The 16,706-nt window shown below is 33.3% G+C and overlaps 1 protein-coding gene across 1 annotated transcript; it reads left to right on the top strand.

Moving 5' to 3' along the window:
- The first annotated feature begins 4,270 nt into the window (after positions 1–4,270).
- Positions 4,271–15,620, top strand: LOC110642834 (calcium-dependent protein kinase 28). The gene is made up of 12 exons (XM_021795012.2): positions 4,271–4,907; positions 6,012–6,142; positions 6,270–6,311; positions 6,492–6,603; positions 6,693–6,771; positions 12,489–12,658; positions 13,184–13,310; positions 13,417–13,532; positions 13,629–13,736; positions 13,874–13,936; positions 14,354–14,527; positions 15,088–15,620. Exons 1-12 carry the CDS (start codon positions 4,497–4,499, stop codon positions 15,250–15,252), a joined length of 1,698 nt encoding a protein of 565 aa, XP_021650704.2. The 5' UTR covers positions 4,271–4,496; the 3' UTR covers positions 15,253–15,620.
- The last annotated feature ends 1,086 nt before the right edge of the window (positions 15,621–16,706 follow it).

Here is a 16,706-nt window from a genome sequence, read left to right as displayed (position 1 = left end):
ATTAACCCTAGAGTCTATCCACCACTCATTTGAAAAAATTATACTGGACTCTAGGTTAGAGATAAAGTACTTATGAGATGGGGATTGGGAGCTATCTCCTATGGTCACTACATTAGCTTGTGGTTTTTTACTAGAATGTGCCTTATTGTGTTGGCCATGACGCTTGAAGCAATTTTTGGCAACATGATTGGTCTTTCCACAAACCCAATATTCTACATTATTTTTCTAATTAAAATTGTTACCTTTCATTTTATTGTTGTTGTTCCCATTAAAATTCTTTTTAGATGCAACCTTCTTAAAATTCTTAGATTTTGGTTTGTGAAAAATTTCAACAACATGTGCCTTGGCTTGAAATTCAATTTTTTGGTTTTGGGGTTGTGTAAGACGATGCCTTTCTTCAATTCTCAAGGAGACAAGTAATTCATGAAAAGAAAAATTTTCAAATTTTTGTTTCAAACTTCTAGCAAAATCGGACCATGAAGATGGTAATTTTTTAATAAGAGATGTAACCAAAATAGAATCATCAATTGAAACATATTTTATTTTCATGTAAAAAATAATCTTTTTAAAATCATGAATTTGGTTATAGACACCTTTTCCGTCAACAATTTGAAAATCAAGCCTTTTTTCAATTGAACATCTTTTCAAACCCTTTTCTTCAGTTTCATATTTATAATCTAAAGCTTCCCAAAATTTAAGAGCATTTTTTGTATGACAGAAAATACGATAAATATTATCAGACAATGCACTTAAGATTTTTTTCATGACATAAAATATCTTTTTCAGTTAAATCATCCTTAGCAGTAGTAGACTGACTAGTGGATGAAACAACTAGAATAGTTTTTTCAGTGGGAAAAGAAGACTCTCTATCCTTAAATCCAGTCAAAATCACAGAAAACAGTCATAATTCAGTAAGCCAAAATTTCATTTGTCGTTGACAATAAATGAAATTTTGTCTAGTAAATTTTTTCTGATTTGCTAGACAAAGATTTTAACACATCCATTTCAACAATCAATCATGAACGCTTTCCTCTCAAAGATTGATAGAAAACTTAATACCAAATCAACAATCAGATTAAATAAAAAACAGCAAATATAGACCACAAACAAACAATAAAATTCAAATGATAATAATATAAAATCAAGAGAAAAAAGGATTAGAGCAGTCTGTGAATTTGTGGATTGAAGCATACTGAATTTTGACTCTAACCTTTGAGAGGAAACGGCTCGTCTGCACCGAGTAATCAATCAACCATGTTCCTCTCGCAAGATACTTCAATCCGTTGGAGCTCTTGTGTGCATCTAAGAGTTTTCCGAACCGATTATTCTCAATGCTCGAAATTTTTTTATCAATATACCAAAAAATATCAGACAGAAAAATTGCTTCCTTCGATAGAGTAAAAAAAAATGCTGAAAAATATAATAAATAAATAAATAAATATAAAATGAATTTATAACAATCAATTAGTGAGATATAGAAGAAAACAAGATTAAATGTTAGATGGGATTTAGTGGAGAGTACGTGATGATAATGGGTGATTCATGAATAGAAAAAATATGTGTTTCTCAACGACTAAAAAATTCATAGTTTTAATTTACTAATCAGATATATTAGGCCACTAATCCTTAAAAGTAACAAGCAAGTAACATTAAAAAATAACAATGAAATTAGTCTCAAAAAAATAGGAAACAAACTTTCCTGAGCCAAAAAATTTTTCTTTTTGTTTTAAATTTTAAATTAAAAATCGAACAATTCTTACATCCAATTATCCAAAGTAGTGGCAACTTTTCTCCTTTCTTTTTCTTTTGTCTGGTGGAGGAAACAACATTATTACTTGCTGCATTATGAATGAAAATCTGATATATATTCTTAAAATAAAATTATTTATCTTTTGAAATACTACTCTTACTATATATCTAACTTGCATGCTCTAAATATGTATAATAGAATCCAATACGTTTTCAATTATTGTATTCATACTTTTTTTTTTCTTTATCAATAACATGTCTTTTTTGTGCTTTTGGGCATTTCTTCCTCATTAAATTAGTTTTTTTAGTGAATTAAATTTAGCTTATTCTTTTTAAAATTATATTAGAGTCTCTTTAATTAATATTTGAATCTCTCATAAATATTTCATGCTCTAAGTGTTTAATTTTAAAAGTGAGAAAGATATATTAAGATCTCACTACTAAGTAAGCAGCCCATTTTCTTAAGGCGGTGCCATGTTCTTCCATCTTTCACCTTCCGTTTTGTTTTTTTTTTATTAGTTTTCTTATGGTTTGGTCATCATTATTAAAACCGACCCATTCATATCGATTTAAATAAACTATTAAATTATTTTTTATTTTATAATATTTTCTATTGAAAAATATAAAATTTTCTCTATGAATTATGCTTAAATTTTTATGAACTTTCTTCTAAACTTTTATTTAAATATAAAATTTCAATTAAAAATATAATTTTTTTTAAATAGTACATATTAAATTTAATTTTAATAACTATTTATAAAATATATTATTAAAGCACTAAACATAATTATATATAATAATATAATTCAACTTTAAAAATATATTTGTTTCATGAAAAATAATTTATATATAAAAAATATTTTTTATTTTTTTATAAAATTTTTTTATCAAAATATTTTTCATTATTTTGTTATAATGTTAAGTTAATGATATATATATATATATATATATATATATATATATATATATAATTATATTTATATTTTAATAAAATTGTTAAAATTTAAAATATAAAAAATAATTTTTTCTTTTAAAAAATATAAATTTTTCCTTAAAAATAACTTAATTTTTTTCTTTGATAAGAAATATATTTTTCATTTATAAATTTTTTTAAATATCTCAAATATTGAAAAATATATAAAAAAATATTTTGATAAAATAAATAGTCTTAATTTTTTATTATTTCTCTTTAAGCTCGTTTGTCTTATACATTTTGTTTATCTATTCAAAATTTTTATTTTATACTATCAATTTATAGAAAATTGGTTTTGTGCTACAATTAATTAAAAGTTTTAATTGAAATTTAATATTTAAATAAATTTTTATATATTTGTTGTCACCAAAGTCAAAGTCAAAGTCAAAGTCTTTGATTTGTGTTTAGTTAGAGGGTTTGAATGTCATCTTTACATCTAGGAGTGATCCATACCCTGCTACTATATTCCACACAAAATATATAATTTCTTTTTCTTTTTTTTTAAATCACATAAATACATAATTTCTTAGTTAATCGACAATCTTCTTTCTTTTTAGCCAATATAGGCTTCTCGTATTCTTCCAAATGTCCACTTTAATGATAAAATCAGTCATAAAAAAAAAACTTATTATTATATATTTATATTATCTAATATTAAATAGAATTAAAATATTAATTAGTTTTTTTAGTTAAATTTTTATGAGATATTTATTTCACAATTTTAAATTGATAATAATAATAATAACGTATTATAAATATAAATGGTCATTCTCACATATATACAATTATCAACTCTCATATCCTAATCTCATAAAAGAATTTTTTTTTTACTATTAGAAAAAAATAATTGTAAAACAGTAAAAAGGCATTGGGAGCCAGTGTATGCCTAACAGTAACTTACAGTTTTTTTAGTTAGTGTTCAGCGTTTGAAAAAAAAAAAAAAAAGATATATCCACCATCATAATAATAACAAAATTAACTAATTAACGTTTATTTTCCGTTACCATTTCCGTCCAGAAAATGGGAAACGGAGTTAATTTATGCAACTGGGAAGCAACCCAATTTTCCCATTGTTTCTTTCTCTTTCCTTTCATGTCAAAAGTGAAAAACAAGAAGGAAAAAAAAAATTAATTACTTTGTGCTCCTAAAGCTTTATCATAATTAGTAATAGTTCCTTATAATTTTAAATTTATATTATAATATACTTAATTTTTAAATTTCATTTGTTATATAATCTTTATAAATTATATTTTACCCCATTAAATAAATTTAAAATAATATTACTAACTTATTTCGTTATTTTATTTACAATTTTAACTAAAAGTATTAAAATAAAAACTCTAATTTATTTAAATAAAATTAATAATTTTTAAATGAAAATTTTTTACTTTATATTTTTTTTTGAAAACTACTTTATAAATTCTAAAACTCATGATTATATAATAAAGAAAATTAAAATATAAAAATATTATAATTCTAATTTAAAATTATAGAGAAATAATTATGTTCAAAATTCAGTGTAAAGTAATTAAAAGAAAAAAAAAAAAAAAGAAGAAAGTCTCTTTTGACCGCCTCCAACACCATCACCGCCTCTCTCCTTCTTCTCTTCTTCCTCCTTTCTTCTCCTTCTCTTCCTCTCCAGAGATCCCATCTTCTATCCTCTTATGAATTAGATATTGATATAAATATCATCAAAGACTATTGCCTATGACATTTCTCATGATTGTTTCTCCGAAACATCTAATGAAGGTTTGCTAATAATCGCTAGAATCAAATGGGTGTCTGCTTCTCCACCATCAAAGTCAGTGGTTCTAACAGCAACAGCACCACTACCGCCATAGCTGGCCACCGCAAGGGAAGCACCAATAAGCCACAATCAAGAACCACGAATAAACGATCGTCGGATCAAAAGAATGATAACAACAATAATAATAAAAATGAGACTCGCAAGAGTAGACAACTGCAAACTCAGCAGCAGCATAAGGTGAAAGAGAAGCAGACTTCCAGGAGACAGAGCGGGGTGATCCCATGTGGTAAACGCACGGATTTTGGATATGCCAAGGATTTTGATAGGCGATACGTGATCGGAAAATTATTGGGTCATGGCCAATTTGGTTACACCTATGTTGCCACTGATAAAGCTAGTGGAGATCGCGTCGCAGTCAAGAGGATTGACAAAAATAAGGTATTCCTTCTCTTTGTTTTATGATTATTTTGGTCAATTGGGTATTTTTTTTGTTTGTCAATTCTTTTTTTTTTTTTTTTTTTTGGGGGGGGGGGGGTGGTGGGGATTTTATTACCTAAATTGGGTATTCATGATTCTCTGTTGTTATGGGTTTTTAGATTCATTTATGTCCCTGTTGTAAATGAACTGGGATTTCAATTTAATGTAGGTTTTGTCTGGTTAATGGGGTGTAACTGAAATCTAAAGGAATAATTTTTGTGATTACTATCATGTTTTGGATGCTAAAGGATCCGATTATGGATTTGGACAATGAATAATGAATATTGTGCATAAGATCCTTGAAGGGTCTTTTGCTTTTCTTGTAGTTAGATTCCCATTTTCTTAATTTGCGATTATAATATGATCCCTTTTTGCTTGAACATCAAGCTAGTATCAAGTGGTTTTTACTGTTTTCTTTTGTATTGATTTGAAGATTGATGATTTTCTTGTTGGGTATCCATGCTCACTTTTATTTCCATATATTCTTGTGTGCATTGTTTAGAAACTGTTGCATCCATGAGAACATCTCACTTCATTGTCATTGAGCTAACCGGTATCTTAATAGTATCCAATTAAGTGGGATTTGGCTATATTGAGGGGCTTAACTCATTTGAGTATTGATATTATTAAATGATCACTGGGAATTTGGTTTGGTTTAATCAATAGCATCATTTCCTTTCTTACTCCTTCTTAAACTATGGACTTTGATTTAAAGAGTTTTCCTTACCATATCTTCCTCAATGAGGTTAAATAATCAATCACATTTTTTGGAGCTGTAATCATTTGTTTCTGCGACAGAGAAAATGTTTTAAAGGCATGTATTTTCTTTCGCCTTCATCAAAAGACAAGAAGAATATTTTGTTGAGAAATGATGTCCTGACTCTTCTATATCTCTTTAATGAAGTTTTCCTTTTCAAGCTTGTCCATGAAAAATTATAATTATGTTCTTTAGTACCTTCTTGTTTTTTAATACTGTAAATTCTCTTCATTTTTCTTTTTAAGGGATCATTTGCAAGGTAAATGTTTCTGTGCTATTCTAAAGCTAATCCTTGGCTTTGATGCTAGATGCTTCTTCCTATTGCTGTTGAGGATGTTAAGAGGGAGGTCAGGATATTGCGGGAACTTGCTGGTCATGAGAATGTAGTTCAGTTTTATGACGCATTTGAGGATGATTCTTATGTATATATAGTAATGGAGTAAGTTTCATAGTTATAAAATTTTTTTTTTTTTTCTTTTTCTAATCTGCATTTGTTATGTTCTTATTTATTTTATCATCCTAATACATGGTTAACTTTATGGCTTCTTTACTCTGTCGTTTATCAGGTTATGTGAGGGTGGTGAATTGCTGGACCGCATATTGGCAAAGTAAGAATCTTTGTTTCTGAAAGTTTACCATTCTTTGCTGGAGTTGTGCCTTTCTAACATTTCTTTTTTGGTGTTAAATTTGTGTGTGCATATATATATATATATATATATATATATATATTGGCTTTATCTTGTTCAGTAGAATATTTCATATGCCTCTGTTTGATTTTCTTCAATCAGGAAGGATAGTCGTTATACTGAGAAAGATGCAGCAGTAGTCGTACGACAGATGCTCAAAGTTGCAGCTGAGTGCCATTTACATGGTTTGGTACACCGTGACATGAAACCAGAGGTATAATAGAGTTTATTAATGTGGATAAGATGCTTGGCATATTTATAGTCATGCTTTCTGACGATGGTTGCTTATTTTTCTTGCTGTAGAATTTTCTTTTCAAGTCAGCCAAGGAGAACTCACCTCTGAAGGCAACAGATTTTGGCCTATCAGACTTCATTAAACCAGGTGAGTAGTAATTTCTTGTGTGAAGATCTGCTTATAGACAATTTAAAAATTTTTTAGGGTGGTATTGGTTTTGTTTTTTCATATTGGTGGGTAGCGAAGGGAAACAAAAAGCTGTTACATATCCGAGAAGAAGACTAAGGCAGAATAAGGATTAGTTGAATAAGTTGTAAGTGGAAGGAGAATAGTTGTCAAATAGTTAGTTGTATGAGTTGTATTTGGCGGGAAAATGGTTGTCAAATAGCTGTCAAGTAGTTATAAACTCTATTATAGTTCATTGTAAAGGCATTCTTATGCTTTCTCAAGAAATAACAATTCTCTCTCATTTCTGATTCTATTTCTCTCTCCCTCCTTCTTCTTCTTCTTCCTTCCTAAATTCTTCTAATTCTTCTCTGTTTGGGTTTCAATCCTAACATTTGGTATCAGAGCTTTACGGTGGGGAAATTGAGTGGGTAATTCATTGTTGTAGATCGCAACAATGACTAGATCTGTTGTAATAGGTCCTGAGATGGTTAAGTTGGCAGAATTGGAGGAGAAGATGAGAAGTTTCTCATATCAGATAGAGAATGCAGGAGCAAATTAATCAGTCAGCTAGGGATAATGATGCATTGCGAGGGAATATGAGAGCCTTTATGAGCAAATTGAGCAAGGATAAAGGAATAGGAGATGTTGCTGGGGAAGTTGGTGCGGGATCTAGTATTAGAGAAGCCAAGGATAGGGGACTGTTACCCACTCCTCCTGTTAATCAGCAATTGAAGGATCAAGAAAGTTATGGAAATAGCTATAACAATGAAGGTATGAATCCTTTTTTGCCTAAAATTGAATTGGTTACTTTTGGGGGAAAGGAACCTAGGGTTTGGCTACGGAAATGTGTGAAATATTTTGAGGTTTACAAAGTACCTAAGGACCAAAGGATTGGAATTGCTAGTTTGTTTTTGGTTGATAGGGCAGATGTTTGGTTCCAAAATTAGAATAGAGGGGAAAACCATTCTTGGGAGGAGTTTGAAAAGGGAATTTGTCGTAGATTTGGGGAACAAGGGTTGGAAGATATTGTGGAAGAATTTATGAAGCTTAGGCAAGAAAATTCCTTAGAAGAATATCAAGATATCTTTGAGGATTTGAGGATAAGGATGGAAAGGGTTATGCCAGATTTGGGAGAGGCTTATTTTCTTTCTGCCTTTATTGGAGGGCTTAAGGATGAAATTAGATTAATGGTGAGAATGATGAAACCAGCTACTTTAGTTGATGCAATAGAGATTGCTAGGTTGCAAGAACAGTTATGGGATACAAAAAAGAATAGAACCTTCAATAAAACCTTCAATTACAACCCAAGATCTGTAACTTCCAATTTCACTCCATATAATTCCTACTCCAAACCTAATCAATTGTTTCCTTACCCCCCTAAACCACCAAATCTAGATTTGACCAGTGAAGCTCTAAATTCTGCTCCTACTAACAGTAAACCAACTTCTATTGGAAGTACTTTTTTTGTTAACCAAAATTCTAATACTAATCTTACCAAATCTACTATCCAGAACAACTCAAACTCCAGATTCCAATCCAAACCCTGTTATAAAAGTGGAGACAAATACTTTCCAAGCCATCAATGTAAAACTAAGACATTAGTAGCTTTGCAAGTTGGAGAGCAAGAAGATGGGAATGGAGAGGAGGTTTGGCATGAGGTGGCAGAGGAAATGGAAGATGTGGGTGATCAAGGAGAACTTATGCTTTCTGTTCATGCAGTAAAAGGGAGTGAAGGGGCAGAAACTATTAGAATTTTAGGGATCCATAAAAATAGAGAAATGGTGATTTTAATTGATAGTGGCAGCAATAGTAGTTTTATTGACAAGAAAGTGGCTGAGGAACTTAAGTTGGAGTTAGTGGATATACCTGCTACAACAATAGCAGTAGCTGATGGGAGAAATTTGAAGTGCAGTCATCAGTGTCAGCAGTTTATGTGGAAAATTCAGTCCTATAAGTTTCAATTTGACTTTAGAATATTAGCATTGGGGAGTTTTGATATGATTTTGGGAGTGGATTGGCTTAGGAGCTTTAATCCAGTGCTTTTTGATTTTAGAGCCTGTAGGATTTCCTTTATGAAAGAAGGAAAGGAAGTGGTTTTACAGGGACTGAAATTGCAAAGGGGGAAAAGGAAGGCTGCTGTGTTATGTCACTTATTTGGAAGAAATAGAGTGGATTTTCAATCTCCCTTACTTTGTATAGTGGAGTCTTAAGTTGGATCATCTTCAGCACCTAAAAAGGAGGCATTTGGTGAAGCTGCAGTAGCAGATTTGGGACTGTAGTCTATGTAAAAGAAATATCAGGAGGTTTTTAAAGAACCTCAGCAGCTGCCACCATTCAGAAGTCATAACCATGCTATCCCTTTGCAACCTAATACACAACCAATTAATATTAGGCCATATAGGTATCCCTATTATCAAAAGGCTAAAATTGAGAAGCTGGTTTCAGAGATGTTAGCTTCCTCAATAATCCAACTAAGTACAAGTCCTTTTTCATCGCCAGTACTTTTAGTTAAAAAAAAAAGATGTCACATGGAGGTTTTGTATAGACTACAGAAGGTTGAATGAGAAGACTGTTAAGGACAAATTTCCTATCTCCATTATAGATGACTTGTTGGATGAATTAAATGGGGCCAAGTACTTTTCAAAGATTGATTTGAGGGCTGGTTATCATCAGATCAGAATGGAGCCTCAAGATGTCCCTAAGACAGCATTTAGAACTCACCATGGTCACTTTGAATTCAATGTCATGCCATTTGGACTGACAAATGCACCAGCCACATTCTAAGTCTTAATGAACCAGATCTTCCAACCTCATTTAAGGAAATTTGTGTTGGTATTTTTTGATGACATTCTTATTTTTAGCAAGGATTGGGAATCTCATTTGCAGCATTTGGAGGAGGTTTTTAAGATTTTGAAAGAGCAGCAGCTTTATGCTAAACAATCCAAGTGTTCCTTTGGGCAAACAGAAATAGAGTATTTGGGGCACATTATAACTGCTAAAGGTGTCGCTACTGATAAAAAAAAAATTCAGGCTATGCTGCAATAGCCAACTCCAATTTCTATTAAAGAATTGAGGAGTTTTTTGGGGTTGACGGGGTACTACAGGAAGTTTGTGAAAAACTATGGCATAATTAGCAAACCTCTTACTGATCTTCTTAAGAAAGACTCATTTCAATGGTCTGAGAAAGCTCAAGAGGCATTTGATACTCTTAGAAGAGCCATGACAGAAGCACCAGTACTTGCCTTGCCAGATTTTAATCTTCCTTTCATTGTTGAAACTGATGCAAGTAATTGGGGTATAGGGGCTGTTCTCCAACAAAATGGCCATCAACTAGCTTATATTTTCAAAGCTTTTGGTCCTAGAAGTCAGTCCCTATCTATGTATGAAAAGGAGTTATTGGCAATTACTTTTGCCATTTCTAAGTGGAGGCATTATCTTGAGCAAGGTCAGTTCTTTATTAAAAATTGACCATGAGAGCATCAAATACTTGCTGGAGCATAGGTTACATACTAATCTACAGCAGAGGGGGATTTCTAAGTTGTTGGGTCTTGATTATAAAATTTTATATAGAAGAGGGGTTGAAAATAAGGCAGCTGATGCCCTAACTAGGAGACAAGCAAGATAGGAGTCCTTTTGTGGTGCTATACACTCTTCTATTTCCCCTACATGGATGAATAATCTCATTCAAAGTTATGATAAAGATTGCAAAGCAACTCAATTGGTGCAGCAGCTATCTTTAGACAATAATGTTCATCCAGGGTTTAAATTGAGGAATGGTGTTCTTTATTTTCAAGATAGGTTATATGTGGGTTCTACTACAACTTTGAGGAAGCAGTTAATTGAATTATACCATAATAGTGCTCTGGGGGTACACTCAGGAGTAAATGTGACCTATTTGAGGCTAAAAAAACATTTTTTCTGGCCTGGGATGTTAAGGGATATCATGGTATGGATTCAACAATGTGACACATGTGCACGATGCAAAAGTGAACACTGTGCTGCACCAGGATTATTGCAGCCATTGCCTGTTCCTACTCAAGCATGGCAACACATTACAATGGACTTCATTGACCACTTACCAAAGTCGAAAGGGAAAGACACCATCCTAGTGGTAGTGTGTAGATTCACAAAGTATGGTCACTTCATACCTTTGGCTCATCCATATACTTCTGCTGCAGTAGCTAAATTGTTCTTGGATAATGTGTTTAAACTTCATAGAGCACCACTTACTATTGTCAGTGATAGGGACAAAGTTTTTACAAGCCTATTTTGGAAGGAGTTGTTCAAATGCATAGGCACTACTTTGTCTTATAACTCTGCCTATCATCCTCAATCAGATGGGCAGACCGAGAGACTTAACCAGTGTCTAGAGGCTTATCTGCGATGCATGGTTCATCTCAAGCCATCAACTTGGTGCAATTGGCTTTCACTTGCAGAGTGGTGGTATAATTCATCCTCCCATAGTGCCATTAAGATGTCACCTTTTGAGGCTTTGTATGGCTATAAACCATCCTTCCTTCCAATCCTTCCTTCTGACTTGCCCTCTGTGGGAGCAGTGGGGGATTTTTTACAACAGAGGCAGCAGCTGGATCAATTGCTTAAGGAGAATTTGCAGATGGCTCAGAATAGAATGGTGCAGCAAGCTAATAAGCATAGGTCTGAAAGAGAATTTATGGTGGGAGATTGAGTTTATTTGAAGTTACAGCCTTACAGGCAAACTTCTGTGGCATTAAGACACAATTTGAAGCTTTCTCCTAAGTATTATGGGCCTTTCCAAATCCTAGCTAAGATTGGGACAATGGCCTATAAGCTTCAGCTACCTCCTACTTCTTCAATCCATCATGTATTTCATGTGTCTATGTTAAAGAAAAAATTGGACAGCAATATTGTTCCCCTTTCTGAATTACCTACAGTGCATGAAGATGCTGTGATAGAAGCTCCAGAACAGGTTCTTCAAACTAGAACCATTACTAGAGATCAACACCATGTTTTTCAGGGGTTAATCAAGTGGTTGAACCTTCCTGTAGAAGATGCAACTTGGGAAGACTATTCTTTTATTGTGAACCAGTTTCCAGAAGCTACACTTTCTTGGGGACAAGAAAGTTCTAATGGGGGAGGTATTGTTACATATCAGAGAAGAAGACTGAGGCAAAATAAGGGTTAGTTGAATGATTTATAAGTGGCAGGAGAATAGTTGTCAAGTAGCTGTCAAGTAGTTAGTTGTATGAGTTGTATTTGGCGGGAAAATGGTTGTCAAATAGCTGTCAAGTAGTTATAAACTCTATTGTAGTTCATTGTAAAGGCATTCTGATGCTTTCTCAAGAAATAACAATTCTCTCTCTTTTCTGATTCTATTTCTCTCTCCCTACTTCTTCTTCTTCCTTCCTAAATTCTTCTAATTCTTCTCTGTTAGGGTTTCAATCCTAACAAAAGCCTTACTTGTGCTTTTGAGGTTAAATTGTTATGTAACTATCTCACAATAACAGCTTGTCCCCACATAAACATGGGTAATATATAGATGTTTGTTCATTTAATATACTTGAGAGTTGAGACATACAAATATACAGACACATGCATACATTTACACTTCTCTCATACACTTGAGAGACTTTGGTACTCTTGCCAACATGTGAAACTTAGACCATTTCATTAAAAAACAGCTGAAACCATATCTCACACTGATACAATTAGTGCAGGCAAGAAGTTTCAGGACATTGTTGGCAGTGCCTACTATGTAGCCCCTGAAGTATTAAAGCGCAGGTCCGGACCTGAATCTGATGTCTGGAGTATTGGTGTTATTACATACATTTTGCTATGTGGGAGGCGCCCTTTTTGGGATAAGACTGAGGATGGTATATTTAAAGAGGTGTAGTACAATCTTAATAAGATACTGGCTGCTTTTTTTTTTTTTTTGTTCCATTTCTCTTTCCTGCCGGCCTATCGCTGCAAACTTACAATATGTTGTCCCACCGTCTTGGTAGCAAAATTTGATTTGCTTTATAGATATTTTTGGGTGATGTTGCTCTAAACAACCTTTTCACAACATCTACACTTTTTCTGCTTGTCTTGTGAATGCTGTAATCATTTATGCTCCAGTTCTCAGTTTGTGTATTTGAAGGAAAAAAAATAGACAGTTCTATCATCCTTTATTTTATGTGACGTTCTCAGTTTTCTGAATAATTGTTTTCACGTGCTTAGGGGCTAATGACATTTTAAATTCAGAAAACTGATGTCCATAGTATAATATGTTTTGGTGATATTTTATATATACTGAATTGCTTATGTGCTCTTGTGATGTTTTGAATTTCTCTTAATTGGATAGCATGGTACCATATTTTATTTTCATTGTTAATATTTACTATCTTCAGTTACCAATGTCTAAAGTCTGCAGGTCTTGAGGAATAAACCTGATTTTCGCCGCAAACCATGGCCAAGCATAAGTAATAGTGCCAAAGATTTTGTAAAGAAGTTACTGGTGAAGGATCCTCGGGTCAGACTTACTGCTGCTCAGGCCCTATGTATGTGTTCAACTGCTTACTAGGGGAAGAAATAAATGCTGATAAATTATGATGTATTACAAATATACATGACCAGTTTGGCTCTAAAGGGTGTTCCATTTTGCAGCACATCCATGGGTCAGAGAAGGAGGAGATGCATCTGAAATTCCCATCGACATATCTGTTCTGAGTAATATGCGACGATTTGTGAAGTACAGTCGTTTGAAACAGTTTGCTCTAAGGGTAAAACAGACATCTTTATTGTTGGATTCTTCTAGGTCAAGAGACAAATGCTTCCTTTAGGTATAATTTTTTTTACAAATAATTGATGGCTTGCAGGCGTTGGCTAGCACACTTGATGATGGGGAGCTGGCTGATCTTCGGGATCAATTTGACGCCATTGATGTTGATAAAAATGGTTCTATTAGTCTTGAAGAGATGAGACAGGTATTTTTGTTTTTCCCATTAGTCCCTTAATATTTCTATCGTGATATCTATACCCATAATTTCATGTCATATATTCTATTTTTGAATGAAATATATGGTTCCTTTATTTTATTTTAACAATGATGGTTTCAATGCAGGCACTTGCTAAAGACCTTCCTTGGAAGTTGAAGGACTCCCGTGTCCTGGAGATTCTTCAAGCGGTAAGCATGATTTATGCTTTCTTGTCTAGGAAGAACTTTTTCTCAACAGATAATGGAGGGGAAATGAGCCTTCAACTTGTTAAAGATGCTGTCCTCACTTTCCATGGATTGGCCATTTGTTACATTTTCTGCTAGAAATGAGTAGTGCAGGATTCATTGGTCTTGTAGATAATGATGATGATGATGATTTTTTTTTCCCCAGTAAGAAAATGATTGCTTTTAATATAACAGGTTGTGGCATAACCCTTCAAACTTTGTGATGCTGTGTCCATCCCAAGGGGTTTAGCTGCTATAGTGCTCTTTTAGAACTTTGCTATAGTGTTCTTTTAGAACTTTCAATGAAATAATAATCCCTCAGCAACACTGCTTCATTGCTGTGTTTTGGAACCTAATGGGGTGTCTATCTGTTTGATGCAGATTGACAGTAATACAGATGGACTTGTTGATTTCTCTGAGTTTGTTGCTGCCGCTCTACATGTGCATCAACTAGAGGAACACAATTCTGAGAAGTGGCATCAGCGTTCACAAACTGCTTTTGAGAAATTTGATCTTGATAAGGATGGATATATAACACCAGAAGAACTAAGAATGGTTAGTATTTCTTTACACTGAACATACAACCATCATAATTCCTAGGACTTCATTTTTTGTTTTAAGCATTTGATCTTGGTTGGCATGAAACACATGCTAAGTGGTCCTTTCAGGTTTCAATAATTAATATGGGTTTTGAACTCACTGGTGGCTATAATTGAAGAAATGAGTGTTATGATTCTTTATGGTACTAGTACATGTATTAGATTAGAAAAGATTTTCCAGGGGTTGAAGGAGTAGCAGTTTCATTTAGTTTTGGCTGTGGAATCTCTTAGGTGGGAGCTATTGAATAATTCCTGCCTTCATCTTCTGTCTGCTGCTATCACACTTATTATATGCTGCACTTTATATTCATGTGAAAGACCCCTTCCCACGTTGCAATCATGCAAGTGATCTTGTAATCAAAACCTAGATCACAGAGGAGTTTGGGACTGGGGAGGCTTGTCTGTGCTTTGTCTAAGGGCAAGCCTGGGTTACTTGCTTTCATGTTTAATGCACTTTGTAGCTGAAAAAGTTTTGGCCTAATTGCTTCTAATTGATTTTGCTTTATTACCTTGTAGCACACGGGCTTAAAAGGCTCCATTGACCCACTTCTTGAGGAGGCTGATATTGATAAAGATGGTAAAATAAGCCTTTCAGAATTTCGTAGGCTGCTAAGAACAGCAAGTATTGGTTCAAGAAATGCACCGAGTCCATCTGGTCATCGAAATTCTCAGAAAATTTAGAGGAGAAATGGAATTTTGAAGGAGACAAGTGAGAGAGTTACAGAAGCAGAGTTGCCTTTCACATAAGTTCTACTCAAAGATTGCAGTTACAAAGAGTTCTGGATTGATTATCTCGCTCCATTAACATCCATTTACCTCTGTTGAATTCTTAAGTTTTCAATGGTAGGATTCCCCATAGGATGCTTGTTAAGAGGATGTATCATATTAAGGGGAGAGGTGTTGGTTCTCTATGGAGGATGGCTCTGCGGGTGGTGGTCATGCTGTTGTACATTATTTTGGAGTGTTGGGGACTTTCTTTGTCGTGCCCTGCGAATTGTAATACCTAACCACAAATAAAATACCATTGAACGTTGGTGTTTTTAGAGATCTATCGTGTTTATTACATGAACTTGCACTTCGTATTTTTTTTGTTTTAGAAAATTAGTGTATGTTACTCGTATAATAATTAGTGCATTAAAACCTGGACTGTGATAATATTTTGACTCAAGTACGAGTGCTGTCTTCTCTGGCAGCATATTAAACCTGGCTATTTGCTTAATGGAGGATGGTACCTGAAGCTCCACGAGTGTAAAATTTTGGTATATTTAAGTTATGTCAGAAAATTCAGCAACTGCAGGTTGATTTCCTCCAAAGATGCCCATCAAAACATCACACTTTTGAGGGCAGAGTGAAATTAATAGGAATTAATAGTTGGGGGCCGAGCAGATTTATCTATCTTCATCCTTGCCCACATCCCAAAATAAGGTGTTTTAAAGCGAAGTTATAATTTTTATTGTTTGGAAGGAAAAGTATTTTAATATATTTGAAGCTCTTAAAAAGAAAAATCTTTCTGCTTGCTAATTTGATAGATTGATAAATGAGGTATTTGAAAGTTTTTAATGATCTCTAAAAACCTTATTTTAAAAAAATGTGTCTTTTTAAATACAATTCCAAGGTTTAGAGACCTGTAATGATGATAGTTTATGAATTTGAGCTTTGGTTCAAGCTTGAGGATAAAGAAGTTCACTTAAACTTGTAATGGTGATAGAGCTTCAAGTACTTCGAGTTTACTAATCGAGTCAAGCTCGAGTAGTGTGCTCAATTGAACTCCAAGTATTCAAAGTTCTGCTCGAGTATCTTTATGATTGTTGTGGCACATCACTGTAAAGATTTACAAGTTTAGGACTTAGGTCTGTTGAGCAGCTGCGCAGCGTACCAGTAATGGTGGATAATGACTAGATTTACCAAAAGAATAAGTGAAATAATTGCAGATACTTGTTTTTTTTTTTTTTTTTTGTAGGGACCTGTATCTAATCGTTAAGCCTACTGCGGTTACTTTAAATGGGTTTCTTCATTGTAAATGATCTTGTACAATTTTGTTGAAGACTTTTGCTCCACTCTTCATCTTTTTGATGTAGTCTTTCTTTTTGATAAATCAGCATTCAATTTATACAGTCAAATCCATGATTGATTGA

The sequence above is a fragment of the Hevea brasiliensis genome, chromosome 16, assembly GCF_030052815.1.
Source record: "Hevea brasiliensis isolate MT/VB/25A 57/8 chromosome 16, ASM3005281v1, whole genome shotgun sequence".
Taxonomy (NCBI): domain Eukaryota; kingdom Viridiplantae; phylum Streptophyta; class Magnoliopsida; order Malpighiales; family Euphorbiaceae; genus Hevea; species Hevea brasiliensis.
The sequence above is the reverse complement of the archived record's forward strand: the minus strand, read 5'-3'. Positions and strand labels throughout refer to the sequence as shown.